This window comes from Nerophis ophidion, linkage group LG02, assembly GCF_033978795.1.
Source record: "Nerophis ophidion isolate RoL-2023_Sa linkage group LG02, RoL_Noph_v1.0, whole genome shotgun sequence".
In the NCBI taxonomy this organism is placed as follows: Eukaryota; Metazoa; Chordata; class Actinopteri; order Syngnathiformes; family Syngnathidae; genus Nerophis; species Nerophis ophidion.
Genome location: NC_084612.1, coordinates 45,248,980 through 45,274,400, shown reverse-complemented (window position 1 = coordinate 45,274,400; position 25,421 = coordinate 45,248,980). Strand labels below are relative to the sequence as shown.

General features: G+C 40.1%; 2 protein-coding genes and 1 long non-coding RNA gene across 6 annotated transcripts in view; 1 reads left to right on the top strand and 2 right to left on the bottom strand.

Annotated features, from left to right (window-relative positions):
• The window catches only part of plekho2 (pleckstrin homology domain containing, family O member 2), a 46,510-nt gene extending 46,241 nt beyond the window's left edge, over nt 1-269 (bottom strand). The window contains exon 1 of one of the 2 annotated variants that reach the window (XM_061884634.1): nt 29-269. In XM_061884634.1, the coding sequence (XP_061740618.1) occupies nt 29-37 (9 nt within the window). In that variant the 5' untranslated portion in view covers nt 38-269. The remainder of the gene's footprint in view (nt 1-28) is intronic. The other variant, XM_061884639.1, reaches the window with a different exon arrangement.
• A 2,016-nt stretch (nt 270-2,285) lies between these two features.
• On the top strand, nt 2,286-22,634 carry LOC133541296 (uncharacterized). The gene is made up of 2 exons (XR_009803830.1): nt 2,286-2,467; nt 22,340-22,634. It is a non-coding gene; the product is annotated as an uncharacterized LOC133541296 (long non-coding RNA).
• The window catches only part of pop4 (POP4 homolog, ribonuclease P/MRP subunit), a 17,352-nt gene continuing 11,864 nt past the window's right edge, over nt 19,934-25,421 (bottom strand). Inside the window, exon 7 of one of the 3 annotated variants that reach the window (XM_061884596.1) lies at nt 19,934-20,284. In XM_061884596.1, coding sequence (XP_061740580.1) covers nt 20,052-20,284 — 233 coding nt within the window. In that variant the 3' untranslated portion in view covers nt 19,934-20,051. Of the gene's footprint in view, nt 20,285-21,596; nt 23,550-25,421 lie in introns of those variants that run through there. The other 2 variants (XM_061884612.1, XM_061884604.1) reach the window with 2 other exon arrangements.

Sequence of the window (25,421 nt, the reverse complement as noted above, 5' to 3'; positions counted from 1 at the left end):
GATCGGAATGAAGTGGCGATTAACTTACATGTTCCATGATAAGAGCCGGGGGAAAGATCCGTTATGCTGCTGCGAACTCCCTCCACCTTGTTTTGATGCTCGTAAGACTTTTGATGTCGTCTGTGATGTTCAGATGCTGATGTATTTCCAACACTTCCCGAGATTAAAATTCTACTTTTGATGACAGCCCTAACTTGACTTGTTCTTCCTCTCAAACTGCAACCAACGTTCCTTCCGGTTTTCTGCACTTGACAACCTTCACTTTCTGTCGAGGAGGAGCTAATTGTCGGACTCATCTACATCCTCTTTTCAATCAAGTCTTTCCAAACACTTTGAGCAACTTGTCCCTCTGAGCCAGCAATATAAACACCATTTCTAGACCTGCTCTAAAAAAACAAGGTTTCCAAAGTGTGGCCCACGGGCCATTTTTTTGCCTGCTGATATTAACGTATTGGCCCTCGACACATTGTAATAATAATAATAATAATAATTCTCAATAATACCCACGTTTTTTGTCCCCTAAACCAGTGGTTCTCAAATGGGGGTACACGTACACCTGGGGGTATTTAAAGGTATGCCAAGAGGTACGTGTCACGCCTGTGAATCTGGTTTTATGTTTTGGTCATGCTATGTTTAGTTTTTTGGACATTTAGTTCTGTTTTGCATTTCCCTGTTTGTCTTACCATGCCAACTGATTTAGTTTTCTGTCATGTCTGTTCATGAGGTTTGTATGGCCATACTACTCTGAGCATCCCCAATCTTATCTGTTCTCAAAGCTAAGCAGTGTCTGGCCTGATTAGTACTTGGATGGGAGACTGCCTAGGAATACCAGGTGCTTTTGACCCTTTGGACTCTAAGTTCCTTTTTTTTTCACTCCCTTTTTTGTTACCATGACAACCAATCAGTTCACCTGACTTGTCTCACACCTGTTTTCACTTATCATGTTCATTATTTAAGCCACAGTTACCAGCTAGTCAGTCTGGCAACATCACCTCATTCACGCCTTCGATTATCTGCAATTACCTTGCAATCCATGCCCCTTGTACCTGTCACAGTAAGTTTTTTTTGTGTTCGTTATTCATAGTTTTGCCACAGTGCAAGTTTAAGTTTAGTTCATTGTCTTTCATGCCATCCGGCAGTTGTTTTGTTTTCCTGTTTGTATTTTTGTAGCCAAGTTTTGTACCTCTTTGTGAGCGACCTTAGTTTGTTTATTTTTGTATTTAGAATTCCAAATAAACAACCATGTACTCACAGTCATGTCTGGCTCGTCCCGTATTCTCCTTGCATCGAAGAAGCACAAATAATTCATGTTATGGTGTGACAGTACGTGAGATTTAAAAAATTTTTTTAGTAATGCTCCAACAAAATATGAATGTAAGTTCATAAACTGAAAAGAAATGCAACAATGCAATATTCAGTGTTGACAGCTATATTTTTTGTGGACATGCTCCATAAATATTGATGTTAAAGATTTCTTTTTTTGTGAAGAAATGTTCAGAATTAAATTGATGAATCCAGATGGATCTCTATTACAATCCCCAAAGAGGGCACTTTAAGTTGATGATTACTTCTATGCGTAGAAATCTTTATTTATAATTGAATCACTTCTTTATTTTTCAACAAGTTTTTATTTATTTGTATATCTTTTTTTCCAAATACTTCAAGAAAGACCACTAAAAATGAGCAATATTTTGAATAAATCAGAAACTGATGACATAGTGCTGTATTTTACTTCTTTATCTCCTTTTTTCAACCAAAAATGCTTTGCTCTGATTAGGGGGTACTTGAATTAGAATAAAAAATTCACAGGCGGTACATGACTGAAAAAATGTTGAGCACCCACTGCCATTCCATCCATCCATTCTACCGCTTATTCCCTTTTTTGGGGTCGTGGGGGACGCTGGCACCTATCTCAGCTACAATCGGGCGGTAGGCGGTGTATACCCTGGACAAGTTTCCACTTCATCGTAGGGCCAACACAGATAGACAGCAGTGTTAATTTTGTTGACGAAAAATTTTCGTCATAGTTATCAACGACCTTTTTTTCTGACTAAAATGAGACGACTAAATAAAAAAATAATTTACGTGGACTAAGACGATGACGAGGTGTATTGACATATTCGTCAACGAATAAAAACGAGACTAAAATGTCTGCCAGAGACGAGATCCAATCGGAACTCATTTCGTTAGGAAAAGGCGGGAGGAGTTGGGAAGAGAACCAATCAGAGCGACGTGTTAAGGAAGTTACGTAAACGTAGTTTGCGTTTGAGAGTGACCCGGGAATGCGCTGCAGAAGACAACATGATAACGCCGGGGAGGAAGAGGAGAGAGGACATATGGGGAAATTTTATATTTGACGTCAAAGATAACAAGACGCAGTGTAAGAAATGCAGCACGAGGATTACGGGGAAAAAAAACAACCTTGAAGCGACATTTACAGTCGAATCACCCCGAAATCCACACACAGGTAAGCATTTTCCACAACATACAACTCACTCGACGTTATCCTGTTTATTACACGGCTTACTCGTGAAATACTAAATTCGAGACATGATTTTCATCAAAATACGACTTGTATTGGTGATTTTTCCGCTGTTTTGCTTTGACTTTCAGAAATTGAAGGGAAAGTTTACATATTAGTCGACTAAATCTACTGTAGTTTTCGTCGACTATAATCTTATATCTCGTCAACTAAAACTAGACTAAAACTAAAACAATTTAAATAACTAAATTATGACTAAAACTAAAGTATATTTTAGTCAAAATCAAATTTTGCTGTCAAAATTAACACTGATAGACAACATTCACACACTAGGGCCAATTTAGTGTTGCCAATCAACCTATCCCCAGGTGCATGTTTTTGGAGGTGGGAGGAAGCCGGAGTACCCGTAGGGAACCCACGCAGTCACGGGGAGAACATGCAAACTCCACACAGAAAGAACCCGAGCCTGGGATTGAACCTAGGACTGCAGGACCTTCGTATTGAGAGGCAGACGCACTAAACCCTCTGCCACGGTAAAGCCGAGAACCACTGCCCTAAACCACAAACGTTCAGGTAGCGGAAATTACACTACTTATTAATGTAATGTTAAGGGTTCTTTCTATTAGAGAACAGCTGGTTGTGCGCACACAGCGAACATTCAACGGTGGGATATGTATAAAAAATATACAGAATAAGACATTAAATTCACCTACAGAGTAAATAGTGCATTTTAGCTTCATCCTGAATAAACACCAAATCAGTGCCATTTGCATTCCCAGGAAATAAAATTGATAAATACAGGATGATCCATCCATCCATCCATCCATTTCCTACCGCTTATTGCCTTCATGGTCGAGAGGGGTGCTGGTGCCTATCCTTGTACAATCGGGTGGAAGGCGGTGTACACCCTGGACAAGTCGCCACTAATTGCAGGACTACAGGATGAATTAACAATACAATATTTTTAACCTAAGCTGATCCAATTGCACATTTATTACAATTTCAAAGCCTTGTCATTCTGGAGGAGCTCAGAGTAAAGCTGCTGTTCGTCCACATTGAGAGGAGCCAGCTGAGGTGGTTGGAGTGCTTCTCTGGGGAATTGTTTAGGGCACGTCCGACCGGTAAGAGGGAACGGGGAAGACCCAGGACTCGTTGGGGAGACTGTCTCCCAGCTGGCCTGAGAATGCCTCTGGATCCTCCGGGAGGAGCTGGAGGAAGTAGCTGGGAAGAGGGAAGTCTGGGCTTCTCTGCTTTGGCTGCTGCCCCCGCAACTCAACCTCGGATGACCGGATGGATGGCAAATTCAAAAATTAATCGCAAAGATTAATTTTACCTTCCTTCTACACCACACCTGGGCAAATTAAGGCCCGGGGGCAACATGCAGCCCGTTAAGCTTTTCAATCTGGCCCGCCGGACATTCCCAATTATTTTTTTGAGATCTTTAAATGGAAAGGTAGCTGCCATTATGATGTGCAATGATGTTTTCAAATGACCATAAGTCTTGAACTATACAACATATTTCAATGGTTGGAATCTGCGCTTTTGTACGGTGTTAGCTTTCTGTTATGCTGATGACACCCAACTCTACATGTCCCTAAAGCTGACCAACACGCCGGATTGTAGTCAGCTGGAGGCGTGTCTTAATGAAATTAAACAATGGATGTCCGCTAACTTTTTGCAACTCAACGCCAAAAAAACAGAAATGCTGTTTATCAGTCCTGCTAGACACCGACCTTTATTTAATAATACAACTTTAACATTTGACAACCAAACAATAAAACAAGGTGACTCGGTAAAGAATCTGGGCATTATCTTCGACCCAACTCTCTCCTTTGAGTCACACATTAAAAGAGTTACTAAAACGGCCTTCTTTCATCTCCGTAATATCGCTAAAATTCGCTCCATTTTGTCCACTAAAGACGCTGAGATCATTATCCATGCGTTTATGTCTCGCCTCGACTACTGTAACGTATTATTTTCGGGTCTCTCTATGTCTAGCATTAAAAGATTACAGTTGGTACAAAATGCGGCTGCTAGACTTATGACAAGAACAAGAAAGTTTGATCATATTACGCCTATACTGGCTCACCTGCATTGGCTTCCTGTGCACTTAAGATGTGACTTTAAGGTTTTACGACTTACGTATAAAATACTAAATGGTCTAGCTCCATCCTATCTTGCCGACTGTATTGTACCATATGTCCCGGCAAGAAATCTGCGTTCAAAGGACTCCGGCTTATTAGTGATTCCTAAAGCCCAAAAAAAGTCTGCGGGCTATAGAGCGTTTTCCATTCGGGCTCCAGTACTCTGGAATGCCCTACCGGTAACAGTTCGAGATGCTACTTCAGTAGAAGCATTTAAATCTCACCTTAAAACTCATTTGTATACTCTAGCCTTTAAATAGACCCCCTTTTTAGACCAGTTGATCTGCCGTTTCTTTTCTTTTTCTCCTCTGTCCCACTTTCCCTTGTGGAGGGGGTCCGGTCCGGTGGCCGTGGATGAAGTACTGGCTGTCCAGAGTCGGGACCAGGAATGGACCGCTCGTCCAGAGTCGGGACCCAGAATGGACCGCTCGCCTGTGTGTCGGTTGGAGAAATCTCTACGCTGCTGATCCGCCCCGTATTGGTATGGTTTCCTGTTGGCTCCACTGTGGGCGGGACTCCCGCTGCTGTGTTGGATCCGCTTTGGACTGGACTCTCGCGGTTGTGTTGGATCCACTATGGATTGAACTTTCACAGTATCATGTTAGACCCGCTCGAGATCCATTGCTTTCGGTCCGCTAGGGGGTGGGGGGTTTGCCCACATATGCGGTCCTCTCTTAGGTTTCTCATAGTCATCATTGTCACCGACGTCCCACTGGGTGTAAGATTTCCTTGCCCTTATGTGGGCTCTACCGAGGATGTCGTAGTGGTTTGTGTTGTGGTTTGTGCAGCCCTTTGAGACACTAGTGATTTAGGGATATATAAATAATCATTGATTGATTGATTGATTGATTATGCATGATATTTTAGTGACTAGTGTTGTCCTGATACCAATATTATTTGTAATACATTTCGGTACTTTTCGATACTTTTCTAAATAAAGGGGACCAGAAAAATTGCATTATTTGCTTTATTTGAACAAAAAAATCTTAGGGTGTGGCGGCCCGGTACTTTTCAGAAGCGGAACGGTACCGAATATGATTCATCAGTATTGCGGTACTATACTAATACCTGTATACCGTACAATCCTCCTAGTTACTATGGTAATCTACGTCACAGCAGGTCAGACAAGGCACCAAGTAGTGTGGGCGGGGAGCGTTTCCACAGAGTGTTTCCAGAGCCTGAAATGCGGGTGTCAGGGACAGACGCGAAAGGAGATTTTTACAAGAAAGCTCTAAAGCTGAGTGATGTATCACATATATCAGATTGTAGATGTTTTGGTTTTTTTACCCTTGACGTTCATATTTCGCTTTTTTTGTTGCATTTGGCTTGATTGTAAAACATGTCGATTGAGGGGGTGCGACGTTCATATATTCTCAATATTCAGGGTTTTATCGTTCATAGAAACAAATACATTCCATTGCATTTTTATGCGGTCTGTCATAACATTTTTAGCATTCAATCAGGCTTTATTGTGAGGTTTTGTATTAGTGATCCTAAAAATAAATATACCGGCCCCAGGACACATTTTCTTCTCCAAATTTGGCCCCCCCGAGTCAAAATAATTGCCCTGGCCTGTTCTACACTGTCGCCACTTCTCAAAATATGTTTTGTTTTTATACCATGAACTATAATCATGTAAATACTTTTTACATACATATTATTTGTCTTACAGTTATACTTTATTTTTACAAAACTAAACACTATTTAACTAAAATTTACAATCGACTGGTGTCTCTGGATTTTCACTCAGTCCCGTTATCCTACCATTTCTAAAATTGCACAATATTAATTCAAATAAATTCAAGGGCTACAGAGGTAAGGGACAAGTCAAAAAAAGTTTGAAAAGGAGTAACTCTAAATTTGAAATTCCTTGAAGTAAATACATAAAAATACACCTACTGTACGAGTCACATGGTCCACAGGAAGTTGCATCATTCACATCCTCTGCAGTTTGTGTTAAGAATTCATGTTTTTCTGTATATTCCATCATACTTCAACTATGACGTGGGGGTTGAAATCCCAGCAGCGGTTACCGCCATTATTTTTTAAATTATATTTCTGAACACAGTTTGCTGAATCACTATAATGTGCTTAGTGTCAAGTTGCCATTTGTATAAATGTCATGTAGCTATACTTTATGCTTAAAACGAGTGACATGCTGCCAGGGGAGGCAAGTGAGGCAGTGCCTCACCTGCCACCAGGTGGCTTAACCATGAGATGTTCCAAAACAAAGTAATAAAACAAAATAAGTTTTCATATTTGTCTTTTGGTTTATACTTTCTATGTGATTTTGGAGTGGTTCCTGTATATTTTGATCATTTTCATGCGGAAATTCCATGTTTCCTGATCGAAACAATGCAGCAGATGAGAAGTGAGGCAGACACAGGCGGTGCCTCCACGGCTAAACAAAGTGTGTATTGTGCGTGCGTGCGAGGGGGCGCATGCTCTTTACCTCGTGGAAAAGGCAGGTTTTGAGGCAGTGCCTCAAGGTAGGGGGCGATATATTGTCAACTTGCAGTTCAATGCCTCAGCAGTACTGTGACTCGCCACACTGGGAGAAGTGGGGGCGCTCAACCTAGCAGACACAGGTCTCTTCTGCGGAAGCCAGCGATTTTTTTTTAACTGTATTCATAACAAACATAGTATTTTTATTAAAGTAAGTCAGCAATTGTGGGTGTTTTTTGTCAGATGAAAAAATATATTGTTTAATTTCTTGGAATGAAATTGAATTAAATGAATATTTCTGCCAATATGGAGGATTATAGACTGTGTACAAGATGAAATACTTCTCTAAACTGGATTTTAAGACAAAATGAATGCGATCATACAAAATAAGTTTTCATGGAGGATAGCTATTGCTGCTTCAGATACAAATACAAAAAGGTAATATACACTCACAATATTTGATTTATTTTGTTAAAAGCAAATGGTACCAAAAAGTATTCAATAAAAACTTTATCAAATAGTTTTTGGACCCATTTATCATATCATATCATTATAACGTTTTTATGAAAGCGAATAACTCCCTTTTTTCCCCTGTAACTCTAATGTGCAACCTAAATCAACAATGACGACAGCTGCACATATGAATTTAAAGAAAAAAAAAAAAAAAGAAGAAAAAAAAGTATGTATGCCTCACCTGGTGTTTAGTTCACCGCACATCACTGCTTAAAACTCATACCAGTTACTTTCGGTCCTGACTGTTACTCAAAACAGTCATCTGCAGTTTAGGAACCTGGTTAAAATTTAAAGATGGGCCAACACACTTGGAGTTGTTCAAAATGTGTATGATCAGAATTAGATTTGGAAAAAGGACATGCTTGTTAAGAGGTATTTGATAGTATGATCCCTTAACTTTTTGTTACTACTATCAAGGGCGTAGAATTGGGTAGTCCCCGCTGTCACTCCTGCTTGTAAAAGCTAGCCTACATGCTAGTTGCTAGCGACCGGACGAGAGGCGGTGCAACTGTCAGTGTAAGTTGTCAACATGTTCGGCATTTGTTGTTCCTGGCACACGGTAGCTAAATGGATTTTAATATCAGTGCTGTGATTTACATTGTGTTTGTGTCTGTTTGCGTGCGTGTGTGCTGTAGGTTTTGAAGGATGTCAATGAAAAGAAAACTGGATATAAAAGACTTCTTTAGGAGTCAAACTGTAAGTTACTTCAAGGGTGTATAGAGGCTCAAAATATTGAATAATTAAACAATATATCACTCCAGTCACGCCGCTTAGAGTGCTATAATGAACATATACCATGGACTGGAGTGATATATTGCTTTTATAAAACGGTTACCAATAAAGGCAATATGAAATAGGAATATTCAATCAATTTAATGTAGTTTTATTCAACCAGAAATACATACTATCCAATAAAATAGCCTCTCTGTGGAAAAAATTGTCCCACCTATCCAGACGTTAGCTCCAAATTAGCATTGCATCTCGTCTTTTCCTTCGCTTTTTGTCAGGTGAAAGTCAATGCTCAGTCCCCTTTACCATTGTTAACCCTCCCCGGAGGTGAAAGTTAACCTTAAACATGTGAATTCAACTACTTTAGTCTCCGTTTTTTAACATCGTAAAAACATCAGCTGTCTTTTACTATGGACTGCAACAGTCCGTTGTCATGGATACATGACAACCACTTCCATTCATACCAGTCATGCGTGCCTGAGGCGGAGTGATAGCCTGCGTTGTGATAAGGCTTTAGAATAGTAGCCGTGCTCAATATTTAAACCACGGTTAACAGCCAATCAGATCGCCGGATTTCACCTTTCCGTTTTATTTTTTAAATAATTTTTTAGTTTTATGTATTCGTGTAGAAGTGAGCAACGGTTTGAAAATACCAATGAACAAAACTTTGTGGTGGAAATACAATAAAACCTCACTAGATGATCATGTGATTTTACAATTCTAAAATATAATTAATTAATATTAAGTAATATTCATATTTAGTAAAAGCCTTTTTGCTCAGGCAGTAACTGTACCATCAAGCTCTACGGTCATTGTCCCTAATGTATCTGTTATGCATCAACATATTTTTTTGTAAGGTGACAGACAGCAGAGAGGCTGGAGGATGAGAGGGCAGAGAAGTTAGAGGAAGAGAGGCAGGAGGAAGTAGAGAAGGAGAGGCTGGAGATTATTACTGTTCGTTTATGTTTATTTACAATGTTGTATTGGATGAATGTATTTCTGATGTTGTTGATGGACAGTAGGCTATGTTAATTGACAGTATGATGCACAGTTGCACTACAGCCCTACACTAAAGAGAGAGATGAGAACTCTTCCAAGTTGTCTCCTTTGCTTTCATTTTAGTTGCTTTACCCCATAACATCTGCATGACGTGATATAATGATTGCTAATGTAAAAAAAAAAAAAGTAAACTTTCAGAGTGCTGCCTTGGAGCACTTTTGTGTCCCCACCAATCTCAAAATCAAACCTACTCCCTTGACTACTATAATAATTTAAATTTGATAGATTGTAGCATGTTTGATATACCAAATGTGTCACAGAATGGCCTAACACAGCGGTGGAACACCAATTGCGCTCTAGTGTGTGTGGTCTATGCAGAAGATTTTTGGGAATTGTCCCATGAAACTGGCCTCTTTTGGTTTCGCTTCCTTCATTTTAGCAGCACAAGAGAATGGAGCTTCTGGCAAGAAGCTAAAAGTACACTGAACAAAATATAGGAACTTTAGGCGATAACAGCAAGACTGCTCGGGTAAAATAAAGGAATTACATAAATATTTATGTAGTGTTCCACATGTCACTGCTTGAAAAAAGTAGGCCAATATTTATTAGGAGGCAGTGTGGTATTTAATATTAAATGTTTATCTTTCGTAAAGTATAGTAAATAGTGAACGTGAAAATAAAACAGTAAAATAGTTCATGATCTTTTCTACTCAGTGGCTTCAGATTATTTCCTCCTTCCTTCAACCGGCTGTGTTGTTTACCTCCTTAACACCGTCCATCCATCCATCCATTATCTACCGCTTGCCCCTTATGGGGTCTCAGGGGGTGCTGGAGCCTATCCCAGCTGCACATGGGCGGAAGGCCTTAACCAATCAAATAAAAATGCAGCAACAAGGCAAAACACAAAAATATGGTAAGAAATACCAAAATGTCTTAAAAAATATGTATTTTTCTACTGAATTTTGTCATATAAATCTAGCTTTTCTGACCCTTTAGTCACACAGGTATCCTGTAATGCAGTGTTTTTCAACCTTTTTTGAGCCAAGGCACATTTTTGCGTTGAAAAAGTCCGGAGGCACACCACCAGCAGATATCAGCAAAAAACGAAACTCAGTTAACAATAAAGAGTCGTCACAATTGTTGGATAGGACTTTAAAGTACACCAAGCATGCATCACTATAGCTCTTGTCTCAAAGTAGGTGTACTGTCACCACCTGTCAAATCACGCCGTGACTTATTTTGAGTTTTTTGCTGTTTTTCCTGTGCTGCGTTTTAGTTCTTGTCTTGCGCTCCTATTTGGGTGTTTTTTTTAATGTTTTTTTTTTATTTTGGGGTGTTTATCCTATAGCAGTTTCATGTTTTCCTTTGAGCAATATTTCCCGCATCTACTTTTATTTAGCAATAAAGACTATTTAAATTGTTTTTATCCTTCTTTGTGGGGACATTGTTGATTGTCATGTCATGTTTAGATGTACTTTGTTGACGCCGTCTTTGTGCCACAGTAAGTCTTTGCTGTCGTCCAGCATTTTGTTTTTGTTTACTTTGTAACCAGTTCAATCTTAATTTCGTTCTTCATAGGCTATCCTAAGCTTCAATGCCTTTTCTTATCAATCAATCAATGTTTACTTATATAGCCCTAAATCACTAGTGTCTCAAAGGGCTGCACAAACCACAGCACAAACCACTACGACATCCTCGGTAGGCCCACATAAGGGCAAGGAAAACTCACACCCAGTGGGACGTCGGTGACAATGATGACTATGAGAACCTTGGAGAGGACGAAAGCAATAGATGTCGAGCGGGTCTAACATGATACTGTGAAAGTTCAATCCATGATGGATCCAACACAGCCGCGAGAGTCCAGTCCAAAGCGGATCCAACACAGCAGCGAGAGTCCCGTTCACAGCGGAGCCAGCAGGAAACCATCCCAAGCGGAGGCGGATCAGCAGCGCAGAGATGTCCCCAGCCGATACACAGGTAAGCAGTACATGGCCACCGGATCGGACCGGACCCCCTCCACAAGGGAGAGTGGGACATAGGAGAAAAAGAAAAGAAACGGCAGATCAACTGGTCTAAAAAGGGAGTCTATTTAAAGGCTAGAGTACACAAATGAGTTTTAAGGTGGCATCTCGAACTTTTGTTTATTCTTGGTTTAAGCATTAGACACCTTTTTACCTGCACACTGCCTCCCACTGTTTCCGACATCTAGAAATCAAATAGCTACCGGCTGCCACCTACTGATATGGAAGAGTATTACATGGTTACTCTGCCGAGGGCTAGACTGCACCGACACTCAACAACAATACATCATTTGCAGACTGTAATTACTGATTTGCAAAAAATATTTTTAACTCAAATAAGTGAAATTACTTAATCTCCGACGGCACACCAGACTGTATCTCACGACACACTAGTGTGCCACGGCACAGTGGTTGGAAAACACTGCGGTAACATGTAAACAAACTCTCACACCGTTTTATATCAAAGCCTTGTATTCTGGGAGAAGCTGTGGCATTAGTCGACTCCCTACTAAATTACAGGTTTCAGAAACTGCAAATGGTTTCCAATTTAAGATAGGTATAAATGACATTGAAATAAACTTTTGGTGTGTAATAATGAAAACAATTTTAAGAAGTGTTGAGTGGTTCAGATTGAAAAGTTAACTGGTCATAGTTTGCCAACTCCTGATTTAGTGGGCCAGTGTTGGGCAGGAGCAGCATTCTGGGTCTACATCCCTCAGTAGCGTATTCGTAATGTTTCCGTTTACATTTCAGTTATGAAGCTTCTTTCATGGCCAAATAGTGCAGTAGCGTCTATATTTCCCCAAGCATTTCGAAACATCAAACTCCTCTCCCCGGCATAGCATTAATTACCTATTTTACCGCCAATCAGCATGCTGCTGATACATTGCAGACGTCTTTACCTTGTAATCACCATGGCCATACCTCACCAAGTTCCTGTCAATTATCAAGACCTGACAGAACACTTCTGTGCAACACAATTTGGAGATACACATTCAGGTATTTCCCGATAATTAACAAAATAACAAGACATAAGTCTCAGGAAAGCAAACATAGCATTGGCACTAAAATAAAATGTTATTTTTATTGCATTTTACATTTCTGGAAACTCAAAGTGCTAGATGTCAGAATTGCTGTCATGCAACTTAAGCAGCTTGACCCAAACTGCAGCAGACGGGAGACAGAAGTTGAGTACAAGAATATCATTCAATAAAGCAAATAACACACTGACAAGGGAGTGATGACACTGAGCAAAAAAAGCAAAAAGAAAGTGCTTAATGAAGTGCACAGGCCGCAGAATTTTTTTTGCAGACAAATTAGGCATAGCAGTACGCAGAAACAATGAACAATGTCAGAAAGACACCGGTGGACTAAATCAGAGCCTCATTGGCAACCAGGCTCAGGTGTGCCTCGGTTACCAATAAGGTAGCAGGTGTGGATGGAAAGAGGAAGTGAATATAGCAAAATAAGAGCATATGAAAGGAACTAAAAAAAAAAAACACAGAGAAAAAGCCAACATAAGTCCAGGGCGATAAACACGAAACAATTTAAATGTGACCATAAACTAATAATAAATTAATACATAGCAACAAATAAATGAAAAAGATTACAGAGACAAGAGTTAAAGTGGAACTGCACGATCATTATGAAAGACATGACGGATGGATTTTTATCAATCAAAGTTCACTTCTATAGCCCTAAATCACGAGTGTCTCAAAGGGCTGCACAAGCCACGACGACATCCTCGGCTCAGATCCCACATCAGGGCAAGGAAAAACTCAACCCAACGGAATGACGATGAGAAACCTTGGTGGGGACCGCAAACGTGGGGACAATGGACGTCGAGTCGATCTAGCATAATAGTGTGAGAGTCCAGTCTGTAGTGGATCTAACATAATAGTGTGAGAGTCCAGTCCGTAATGGATCTAACATAATAGTGTGAAAATCCAGTCCATAGTGGATCTAAAATAATATTGTGAGAGTCCAGTCCATAGAGGATCTAACATAATAGTGTGAGAGTCCAGTCCATAGTGGTTCTAAAATAATAGTGTGAGAGTCCAGTCCGTAGTGGATCTAACATATAAGTGTGAGAGTCCAGTTCGTAGTGGATCTAACATACAGGTCCTGGTCATATTATTAGAATATCATGAAAAAGTTGATTTATTCCATTAATTCCATTTAGAAAGTCAAACTTGTAGAATGTATACATTCATTCCAAACAGACTGATACATTTCAAGTGTTTTTTGCCAAAAAGTAGATGATTATAGCTGACAACCAATGAAAACCCTAAATTCAACATCTCAGAAAATTTGATTATGGTGAAAAGGTCAGATATTGAAGACACCTGGTGCCACACTCTATTTAGCTAACTAACTCAAAACACCTGGAAAAGTGTTTAAATGGTCTCTCGTTTTGATTCTGTATGACACACAATCATGGGGAAGACTGCTGACTTGACAACTGTCCAAAAGATGACCATTGATACTTTAAAGAAGGAGGGCAAGACACAAAAGGTCCATGCCAAAGAGGTTGGATGTTCCCAGAGCTTTGTATCCAAGCACATTAATAGAGAGGCGAAGGGAAGACAAAGATGTGGTAGAAAAAAGTGTACAAGCAAGAGGGATAACCGCGCCCTGGAGAGGATTGTCAAACAAAACTGATTCAAAAATGTGGGGGAAATCCACAAAGAGTGGACTGCAGCTAGAGTCAGTGCTTCAAGAACCACCACGCACCGACGTATGCAAGATATGGGCTTCAGCTGTCGCATTCCTTGTGTAAAGCCACTCTTGAATAAGAGACAACGTCAAAAGTGTCTCGCCTGGGCTCAAGACAAAAAGGATTGGACTGCTGCTGAGTGGTCCAAAGTTATGTTTTCAGATGAAAGTAAATGTTGTATCTCCTTTGGAAATCAAGGTCCCAGAGTCTGGAGGAAGACAGGAGAGGCACAGAATCCACGTTGCCTGAAGTCCAGTGTCAAATTTCCACAATCGGTAATGGTCTGGGGTGCAATGTCATCTGCTGGTGTTGGTCCACTGTGTTTCCTGAGGTCTAGGGTCAATGCAGCAGCCTACCAGGAAGTTTTAGAACACTTTATGCTGCCTGCCGCGGACCAATTTTATGGAGGTGAAGATTTCATTTTCCAACATGACTTGGCACTTGCACACAGTGCCAAATCTACCAGTACCTGGTTTAAGGACCATGGTATCCCTGTTCTTGATTGGCCTGCAAACTCACCTGACCTTAACCCCATAGAAAACCTATGGGGTATTGTGAAGCGGAAGATACGAGATGCCAGACCCAACAATGCTGAAGAGCTGAAGGCCACAATTAAAGCAACCTGGGCTCTCATAACACCTGAGGAGTGCAACAGACTGGTCGACTCCATGCCACGCCGTATTGCTGCAGCAATTCAGGCAAAAGGAGCTGCAACTAAGTATTGATTGCCGTACATGCTGAAACTTTCCATCTTCATACTTTTCAGTTGGCCCACATTTCTAAAAAATATTTTTTGGTACTAGTCGTAACTAATATTCTAATTTTCTGAGATACTGAATTTGGGATTTTCAGTAATTGTCAGTACTAATCATCAAAATTTAAAGAAATAAACATTTCAAATATATCACTATGTGTGTAATGAATTGATATAATATTTAAGTTTCACGTTCTGAATATAATTACTGAAATAAATCAACTTTTTCATGATATTCTAATAATATGAATAGCACCTATAATAGTGTGAGAGTCCAGTCCGTAGTGGATCTAACATATTAGTGTGAGAGTCCAGTCCATAGTGGATCTAACATAATAGTGTGAGAGTCCAGTCCATAGTGGATCTAAAATAATATTGTGAGAGTCCAGTCCATAGCGGATCTAACATAATAGTGTGAGAGTCCAGTCCGTAGTGGATCTAATATATTAGTGTGAGAGTCCAGTCCATAGTGGATCTAACATAATAGTGTGAGAGTCCAGTCCATAGTGGATCTAACATAATAGTGTGAGAGTCCAGTCCATAGTGGATCTAAAATAATATCGTGAGAGTCCAGTCCATAGTGGATCTAACATAATAGTGTGAGAGTCCAGTCCATAGTGGTTCTAACATAATAGTGTGAGTCCAGTCCATAGCGGATCTAACATAATAGTGTGAGTCCAGTCCATAGTGGTTCTAACATAATAGTGTGAGTCCAGTCCATAGCGGATCTAACATAATAGTGTGAGAGTCCAGTCCATAATGGTTCTAACATAATAGTGTGAGAGTCCAGTCCGTAGTGGATATAACATATTAGTTTGAGAGTCCAGTCCGTATTGGATTTAACATAATAGTGTGAGAGTCCAGTCCATAGTGGATCTAACATAATAGTGTGAGAGTCCAGTCCATAGTGGTTCTAACATAATAGTGTGAGAGTCCAGTCTGTAGTGGATATAACATATTAGTTTGAGAGTCCAGTCCGTATTGGATTTAACATAATAGTGTGAGAGTCCAGTCCATAGTGGATCTAACAGAATAGTGTGAGAGTCCAGTCCATAGTGGATCTAACAGAATATTGCGAGAGTCCAGTCCGTAGTGGATCTAACATAATAGTGTGAGAGTCCAGTCCATAGCGGATCTAACATAATAGTGTGAGAGTCCAGTCCGTAGTGGATCTAACATAATAATGTGAGAGTCCAGTCCATAGCGGATCTAACATAATAGTGTGAGTCCAGTCCGTAGTGGATCTAACATAATAGTGTGAGAATCCAGTCCATAGCGGTTCCAACATAATAGTGTGAGAGTCCAGTCCATAGTGGGGTCAGCAGGAGATCATCTTGAGTGGAGACAGGTCAGTAGCGCAGATACGTACCCAACTGAGGGCACGTCTTTGCGAGCTGTCCGACTTTGGACAGCTCGCGGCCTCATCTGTGGTCACCGAATCTGTGCATCCCCTCTCCCTTGTGGAGAGGGGAGGGCAGAGGAGAAAATAAACGGCAGATCATCTGGTCTAAAAGGGGGGGTCTATTTAAATTCTAGACTCTAGCCTTTAAATAGACCGCTAGAGTATACAAATGAGTTTTAAGATGGGACTTAAATGCTTCTACTGAGGTAGCATCTCTAACTGTTACCGGGAGGGCATTCCAGAGTACTGGAGCCCCAATAGAAAACTCTCTATAGCCCGCAGACTTTTTTGGGGCTCTAGGAATCACTAATAAGCCGGCATTCTTGAAACGCAGATTATAATACAATAATACAATCAGCAAGATAGGCTGAAGCTAGACCGTGTAGTATTTTAATAAAACCTTAAAGTCACATCTTAAATGCACAGGAAGCCAGTGTAGGTGAGCCAGTATGTATGTATATATGAAGAGTTCATACGCAAAAACCGATAAGCGCCATTTTGATAAAGTTTAGCCCAGCTTCGGTAATATACAGTCCGCCACTTCTATTGTGGTATACCAAAATCAATTTGTTTGCAAATGCGGACAAATGTCGCTTTTAATGTCATTTAGTTCAGCGATTTATTGCAAAGGCCGATAAGCGCCATGGTTCATCTACCACAAAAGCCGATATATCCGTTTGCCCAACCAGCGCTGCATTACGGGATCACGTGACAAACAAAATGGTGGCGCGCACGGACTCACTCAGTGTTGTTATCCACGCATGAATCATTTGGAAGCTTCTCCCGTGATCACTGTTAAGACAGCGAAAAAAACTGACGTGTTGAAGTTATTTGATGTTGGCGCTAGCACGCGTGTCCGTGAGTTTAACACCGCTGCGTTAAACGATGTTGTCGAGCATGGAGCTAATGTCGATAGCGATGATGAGTGAGCTGTTATCTGCACAGGAGTGTTTTTGAGAGGCAAACCAGGTTGAGCATTTGTGCTTGTTTTATTAATAAAACATTGTCTTCATTGCAACACTGTTTTTTTGGTTTTTTCATTTTGTGCTGAAAAGCACGAGGTAAATATGTGAGGTCACAGTTCCAAAAAAGCATGTCCGGTTAGCAAGTACGAAAAAACAATGTTCGCAGGGACAGCTAGATTTATACGTACCAAGGGATCCAAACTGTTAAATAATTAAGTAAATAAATGTGAACAGTTGTTACGTTGAAATGTGGCTTTCGATAAATTTCACGTTCTGTTTTTCTCTCTATCTTTATCTTGAATATTAGGCGAAATAACGACCGCAAAGAAAACTATTTTGGAGATATCTGTTTTTGCGACATATCATAATTTGGATATATCTGCTTTTGACGTAAAACCACATCAAACACTCTTACTTGAAAGCCATTCATTACATCAGCATTTCTTAAAAGTTTAGGCTTTCATGACTTGCTTATGTTGATATTAAATAAACCATTGTACATGTACCGGCAACACCAGCAGGCAGAAAATCGTTAATATACAGAATCGGTCAAAATGGATTTATCTGCTTTTGCATATGAACTCTTCATATGTATATAGAGGTATTTACAGTATAGGTGTAATATGATCAAACTTTCTTGTTCTTGTCAAAAGTCTAGCAGCCGCAATTTGTACCAACTGTAATCTTTTAATGCTAGACATGGGGAGACCCGAAAATAATAGGTTACAGTAATCGAGACGAGACGTAACGAACGCATAAATAATGATCTCAGCGTTGCTAGTAGACAAAATGGAACACGTTTTAGCAATATTACGGAGATGAAAGAAGACTGTTTTAGTAACACACTTGATGTGTGACTCAAACGAGAGAGTTGGGTCGAAGATAATACCCAGATTCTTTACCGAGTCGCTTTGTGTAATTGTTTGGTTGTCAAATGTTAACGTAGTATTGTTAAATAGAGGTCGGTGTCTAGCAGGACCGATAATCAGCATTTCCGTTTTCTTAGCATTGAGTTGCAAAAAGTTAGCGGACATCCATTGTTTAATTTCATTAAGACACGCCTCCAGCTGACTACAATCCGGCGTGTTGGTCAGCTTAAGGAGCATGTAGAGTTGGGTGTCATCAGCATAACAGTGAAAGCTAACACCGTATTTGCGTATGATGTCACCTAGCGGCAGCATGTAGATGCTGGAAAGTGCAAGGCCAAGAACCGAACCCTGGGGAACTCCACATGGTACCTTAACATAGTCCGAGGTCACATTGTTATGGGATACCCACTGCATCCTGTCAGTAAGATAAGAGTTAAACCAAGACAGGGCTAAGTCTGACATACCAATACGAGTTTTGATACGCTCTAACAAAATATTATGATCGACTGTATCGAAAGCAGTGCTAATATCAAGAAGCAGTAACATTTTAAATCTTTTAATACATATCGTGTGAAATCCACTTACAGTAGAGCCAAAGGGAGGTCCTCTATTCCGCCCATAAAACCCAAATATTTAACCATCCAAAATCCGTCCAATGTACTCCATTTAATTTTTGTGACTTGATTAATGTATTAATTGAATTTAATTGATTGAACATTAATATCAATAGTGATATCGTTATTCGGTGGCAGAGGGGTTAGTGCGTCTGTCTCACAATACGAAGGTCCTGCAGTCCTGGGTTCAATCCCAGGTTTGGGATCTTTCTGTGTGGAGTTTGCATGTTCTCCCCGTGAATGCGTGGGTTCCCTCCGGGTACTCCGGCTTCCTCCCACTTCCAAAGACATGCACCTGGGGATAGGTTGATTGGCAACACTAAATTGGCCCTAGTGTGTGAATGTGGGTGTGAATGTTGTCTATCTGTGTTGGCCCTGCGATGAGGTGGCGACTTGTCCAGGGTTTACCCCGCCTTCCGCTTGATTGTAGCTGAGATAGGCGCCAGCGCCCCCCGCGACCCCAAGAAGGGAATAAGCGGTAGAAAATGGATGGGTGGATATCGTTATCGTTAACGCGGATAATTTTTTTGTAGCAGCGCTGTGATAAGCTTGCCTGCCAATGTTTACATGATGTTTACATGATAAGCGGTTACTCGTTTCCTTGTTCGTCAAACTTTATCGGAGATCATAAATCATGCCTCTCACCTGGAAATTAGAAGAAGAAAAACAATGCCCCTTGTGTACTCAGCGTGCTAGCTGCTTGCTGTACAACAGCCATCTTAGCTTGGTTGACCACCACTGGTTTTCGCTTTCCAGAAAGATATCGTTTGATGGAATACAAGTACCGTAATATGGCTCCGTTGTAAGTGGACTTTTAACAATTAATTTCCGAGTTAGAATCCAGTTTGAAAAAATTATATCATTCTTCATGCCTTTTATAACGATTTTGAACAACAGGCAAGATTCCAAAACCAGTGCAGTTTTTGGATTTAGTTTTTTTTAACAATTTCATTCGTCAACACTAGTTTACTGAGGGTTGAGGGGAGAAATATGTGACCGTGTGTGCGCAGACTCACAGACCCTGACAGCCAAGGTTCAGAGATGAAAGATAGTAGTGTATCCTGTCCCCCTTTTCAGTGGATTCTGCCGCAGAATATATAACTTGTAATATATTATTTTTGTGAGTATTTTAAAAGGTACTTTCTCAACTTTAAAAATGTTGATATGAAGGGGCAAAACATTTATTTGAGGAGGCCCTTCTTCTTTCTATGTAACATGAAATGTATAGAATATCAGAAGCATTTATCAAGGTAGAAATATTACAGACTACACTACCTAACATGGGGGTGGTTCTCGGTGACATGTACACAGGCTGCGTGTCCGCGGCCCCTGGGGCCCGCTATCCACACCTTCCAGATGTCCGTCTTGGTTTGGGCCTGCTGGGTCGAGTCTGCGCGTCTATCGTGGCAGCTCAGTGTGCTGCAGGGTATTCTGCAGCGCTGCAAAGTGGCCAGCTGCTGGGGTAGTGACTTTGTTTGTCATCGTGTCTGGGATCTCCTTCTCTTCCTTCGGGGGAAGGATCCGCCAGGGCAGTTGCTGGATGTTCCATCTCCATCGTTGGGATCCCCGCAGCTGGGGTGGGTGGTTCCCGTGGCTTCGTGCTGGGCGGTCCTGGGGCCGACTAGGGGAAACTCAGTAAAACACAGCACACTGACAAAGCTTAACCTATTGTTACTATAACAAAGTTAATACAGTTCCCTTCTCTTTCCTCCCCTCCATGTATCTGCTTTCTTTTGTAATTTAAATTATAATTACATATATGTATTGTTGCATTTGAAACAATTGTATTGTTGGTAATAGAGGAAATAATATTTATTATTCTTTATCAATATGGTATTTTTATTGCTCTTTTTGTAGTACAATGTTCATTGTCATTTCTGTGTTATTAATATTTACTTTACTAACTGCTTCTCTGCTATCACTTTTACTATCATATTTGTACATATCGTATTTGCTGATGCTTTGATTGATTGATTGATTGATACTTTTATTAGTAGATTGCACAGTACAGTACATATTCCGTACAATTGACCACTAAATGGTAACACCCGAATAAGTTTTTAATCTTGTTTTAGTCGGGGTCCACGTTCTGTTGTTGGGGTGGTTGATGTTGTCTCTCGAATGTATACCCCCCTGTCCCCTCCTTTGTTTCTCTTTTCATCCCCTTCTGCCCAGCTGCGCCAGATACCTCAGTGTACACATCGACAACAAGCTGAATGGGTCAAAACACGCAGAGGCCCTCTACAAGAAGGGACAGAGCCGCCTCTACTTCCTCAGGAGGCTAGGATCCTTCAACGTCTGTACAAAGATGTTGAAGATGTTCTAGGAGTCGGTGGTGGCGGGCGCCTTCTTGTACGCCGTGGCTTTCTGGGGCAGCGGGCTGAGAGTGAGGCACACAAACAGACTGGAAAAGCTGGTAGAGAAGGCCAGTAACATGGTGGGAGTGGAGCTGGACTCTCTGGCGGTGGTGTGAGAGAGGAGAAATCCAGCAAAACTCCTAGCCGTTATGGACAACACCTACTACAGTCGGACCTTGCGGAGAGAATGAGCACATTCAGTGGAAGGCTCAGACTCGCAAAATATAACACGGAACGACACAGGAGGTTCTTCATACCGACATCCATCAGACTGTATAATGCATATGTTCCTTGACTGCACTTAAATGTAGAATATATTTATATTATTCATATTTATATATATAATATATGTCGTATATTATTTATTATTATTATTGTTTATTGTGAGCGAACTGTGGTGCTGAATAGAAATCCATATAAGGCAACAACAGAAGTGTCACCCACTTCTCTTTTGTAAAGTAAATCTGTACACCAAATGTGGGCATTTACATCAACAATATGATTCGCCTGAGTGGCTGGACAGGAAAAAAAAAGTAATACAAATTCTGTATTCCTCCAAAATACAAAATCTAGCAAAACACCAACGCACTGATGGTAAATCTTTTATTGTCACGAAAGCATGTCTGTCTATATTGCGTAAGCTGTTAAAAATAACAATATTTAAAAACAATTAATTAAAGCAAACCAATTGTCCAGTCATGACAATACAAAAAAGAAAAAAATATACACTCACACACACAAAAGTTTACACACATTTCTAAAGAACATAATGTCATGGCTGTCTTAAGTTTCCAATAATTTGTACAACCCTTATTTTTTTGTGATAGAGTGATTGGAGCACATACTTGTTTGTCAAAAAAAATCAGAAAGTTTGGTTCTTTTATGAATTTATTATGGGTCTACTGAACATGTGACCAAATCTGCTGGGTCAAAAGTATACATACAGCAACATACATGATCAATTTTGGTGATGTAGAAATGTTACAATGAAATCAAATTGGCTTCATGGCATGGCTTCTTATCTTCAGGTGAGTGACTATGATTGACAACACCTGTTGACTTCTCTGTGCCCATTTAAATAGGGCTCATATGATGCAGTCAGACTCGGTTCATCGGAAAGTCAAAAGAACTCAGCACAGATCTGAAAAATATAATTCTTGACTTGAACGAGTCATTTCAAAGCAGCTTAAGGTCCTAAGAGCAACTGTGCAGACAATTGTTCGTAAGAAATTATTAAGAACTCAAGACAGCCATGACATTATGTCCTTTACAAGTGTATGTAAACTTTTGACCACGACTGTAATATATATCTATATTTTTTTTTACCAGGTTTGCACACACAGTAGCTGGTATTTTGCCCCATTCCTCTATGCAGATCTTCTCGAGAGCAGTGATGTTATGGGGCTGTCGCCGAGCAACACGGACTTTCAACTCCCTCCACAGATTTTCTATGATGTTATATTTTGGTTTCATCTGACCACATGACATTCTCCCAATCCTCTGCTGTATCATCCATGTATCCATTTTGGTATAAACTCAACTCGTCATGTTTGGAGGAAGAAGAATACTGAGTTGCATCCCAAGAACACCATACCTACTGTGAAGCATGGGGGTGGAAACATCATGCTTTGGGGCTGTTTTTCTGCTAAGGGGACAGGACGATTGATCCGTGTCAAGGAAAGAATGAATGGGGCCATGTATCGTGAGATTTTGAGCCAAAACCTCCTTCCATCAGTGAGAGCTTTGAATGGTTGACCAAATACTTATTTTCCACCATAATTTACAAATAAATTATTTAAAATTCCTACAGTGTGAATTCCTGTATTTTTTTTTTCAAATTCTGTCTCACAGTTGAAGTGTACCTATGATGAAAATTACAGACCTCTGTCTCCCTTTTAAGTGGGAGAACTTCCACAATCGGTGGCTGACTAAATACTTTTTTGCCCCACTGTATACATACATATATTTCTCGGGTAAACTTATCAATGATGAAAAATAATATCTCTCTGCAATTATTGGCCAATAACTATGAACAAACTGCAATTACACACAGACACGCAAAATCATAAAACAGGTGTCAAACTTAAAATCCACAGACCACATTTGGACCATCAGATCATTGCTTTTCCAGGAAATGGACTGACCTATTTATTTTTCTTGCAAAATGATTTTTTTTTTTTTTGTTTTCAAACATTTTTACTACCGTTTTAAAATCTTTGCAAAAAGAGGTTTTTCTTTGGTCACTAAGGCATTTTCAAGTCAAGGACTACACTTGAGTATTGAATGTTCTCCTTTGATTTCAAAATTAAAAATTACATATTTGAGCATTAATAGTGAATACTTTTATATTTATTTAATGTGCATTGCAGTACAAGTCTCCAGGTGCACCAGATTGTCTGCAATCACAAGTCAATACTTCCACTGACTTTGAACTTCTTGGCGGAGCGTTCGCTCGCTCGATGCTCAAACTTGCTTCCGTAGATGTGAGAGATAAAACCATTGATCTCAACTTGAAAAACGCTGTTCCTCTTCGGTATTACTGCCAAAAGACCGTCAGAAAAAAGGGGGAGAAAAAAGATTGAGGAATGAGACGGAATGGTTGGGGACCACTGGCATATAGTACATAATGAAGAGGGAGGGCCACATTTTCAAAAGCTCAAGGGCTTACAGGCCAGACATTGAAATGTGGATGTTTCGTTAGAAAGTGCCTCCGCCTATCATATTTCTTTGAGACTGTGTTTATTTAATTGCAAAGTAAACAAATCGTCTTTCATACTCTACTGTCAAATTCATTATTCTGCCCTCGCGACCCAGCTAGTTAAAAGCGTGAAGAAACTACCTCTATTGTTTTGTTGAGGATTGATATTCCTTTTTATACATTATTTTCCTTCTCAGTTTTATTTATTTACACTTCTGTCTTCTTTTAGGTTTGCAAGACTGAAAATATGAAAATAAACATCAGCAAAGTATAATGTTATGTATTTTACATAAATAATTTCCGCAGTGTATTTTACTTTAATAAAATAGAAGGTTTAGTATTAATATATTCACGCAAACTACAAATGTTTATACAAACAGGAATTACACAACATTCACCCACTAAACATTGACTTATCACAGTTAAACTTAATGTGTAGCGTTTTCGCCCTCCACTGGTCAAATGTAGCGCCACATGCATTAAACGATGTTTAAGATCGATGTTTAATGCATGGAAGTATTATGGTAGAAAAATTAACTGCAAATGTGTATCTTGATCTGTGCGTGTCTACTTCGATTTGCATGCATGTGTACTAATGTGTGTGTCTGTATATAAATCCAATTGATTTAGGTCCGCGTACGTGTTAAATTTTGTGTCTGTCCCTAATCAGGGAACCCTTGATAGGCTGTCTACTTACAAGTGACTTTACCCACACTTTTGCCGTGTAAGATTTGAGTGAGTGCATCCAGATTCGTAAACATGTAATAGAACTTCCGCATTCAGAAGCGCATATGTGTAATACAAATTGCGTATCAATGATCTGCAAAAATCAGGAACCCTTTATTGGCTGTCTTTTACACACGCGACTATTGTGACACTTCTGCAGTGTATGATTTGAGTGAGTGCATCCAGATTCATGTGTGTGTAATACAATGTGCGTGTGCGTATCTGAGGTGTGCCTACATTTAACCAACCATGGAAGACACCACGCAATTAAAAGCTATCAGAAGCAACGTACAGCTGAGGTGTGTGAAACAGAAACACCGAGACCCGCCTTACATTGTTTCTGATTAGTTTAAACTGCGTAGTGTCTTCTGTAGTTTGTTAAATGTAGGCAACCATGGCTTGGTCTGGGATTGGTTATTTTGATCAATCAACCAGAGTTACTCGAACTACAGCAAGATGCAAAAAACAAAGCTTATTATGACAAAAATATAGGAGTAGTAAATTGGGAATATATAATTGTGAGAAATGTCACGTGTGGTGTGTAGCGTGAGAAAGGGTTATATTGCTTGACTGTCACGCTCAAAGCGTGAAGCTTGGCAGCTTTGAGGAAGTGTTTGAGGGTGGTTCATGGTTGTTGGCTTTAAAGCAGAATAACATGATCAGTGGCTGCAAGGCGCCGACTAGTGATGAGTATAAGGAAAGGCAAGGGGGAGTTACAGACAGACAACTCTTTTTACATGTTCAAGTTGCTATACAGAAAGATCGAAATAACTCCTGTGAACAAGTCAGTTAGTGTAAGCTGCCCTCGACTGCAAGCACGGTGCGCTGGAAAGTGACCAAGTTAGCGGTTTTATAAGGAAATCTAAAAAAAAAACAAAAAAACACTTGGGCCAGAAAAACAGCGGTAAATAGAGGGCATATGGGATGCCCGTAATATCAACACTCACTTTTATTGCAAATGTTGATAACAATTTGAGAAGATGGCAT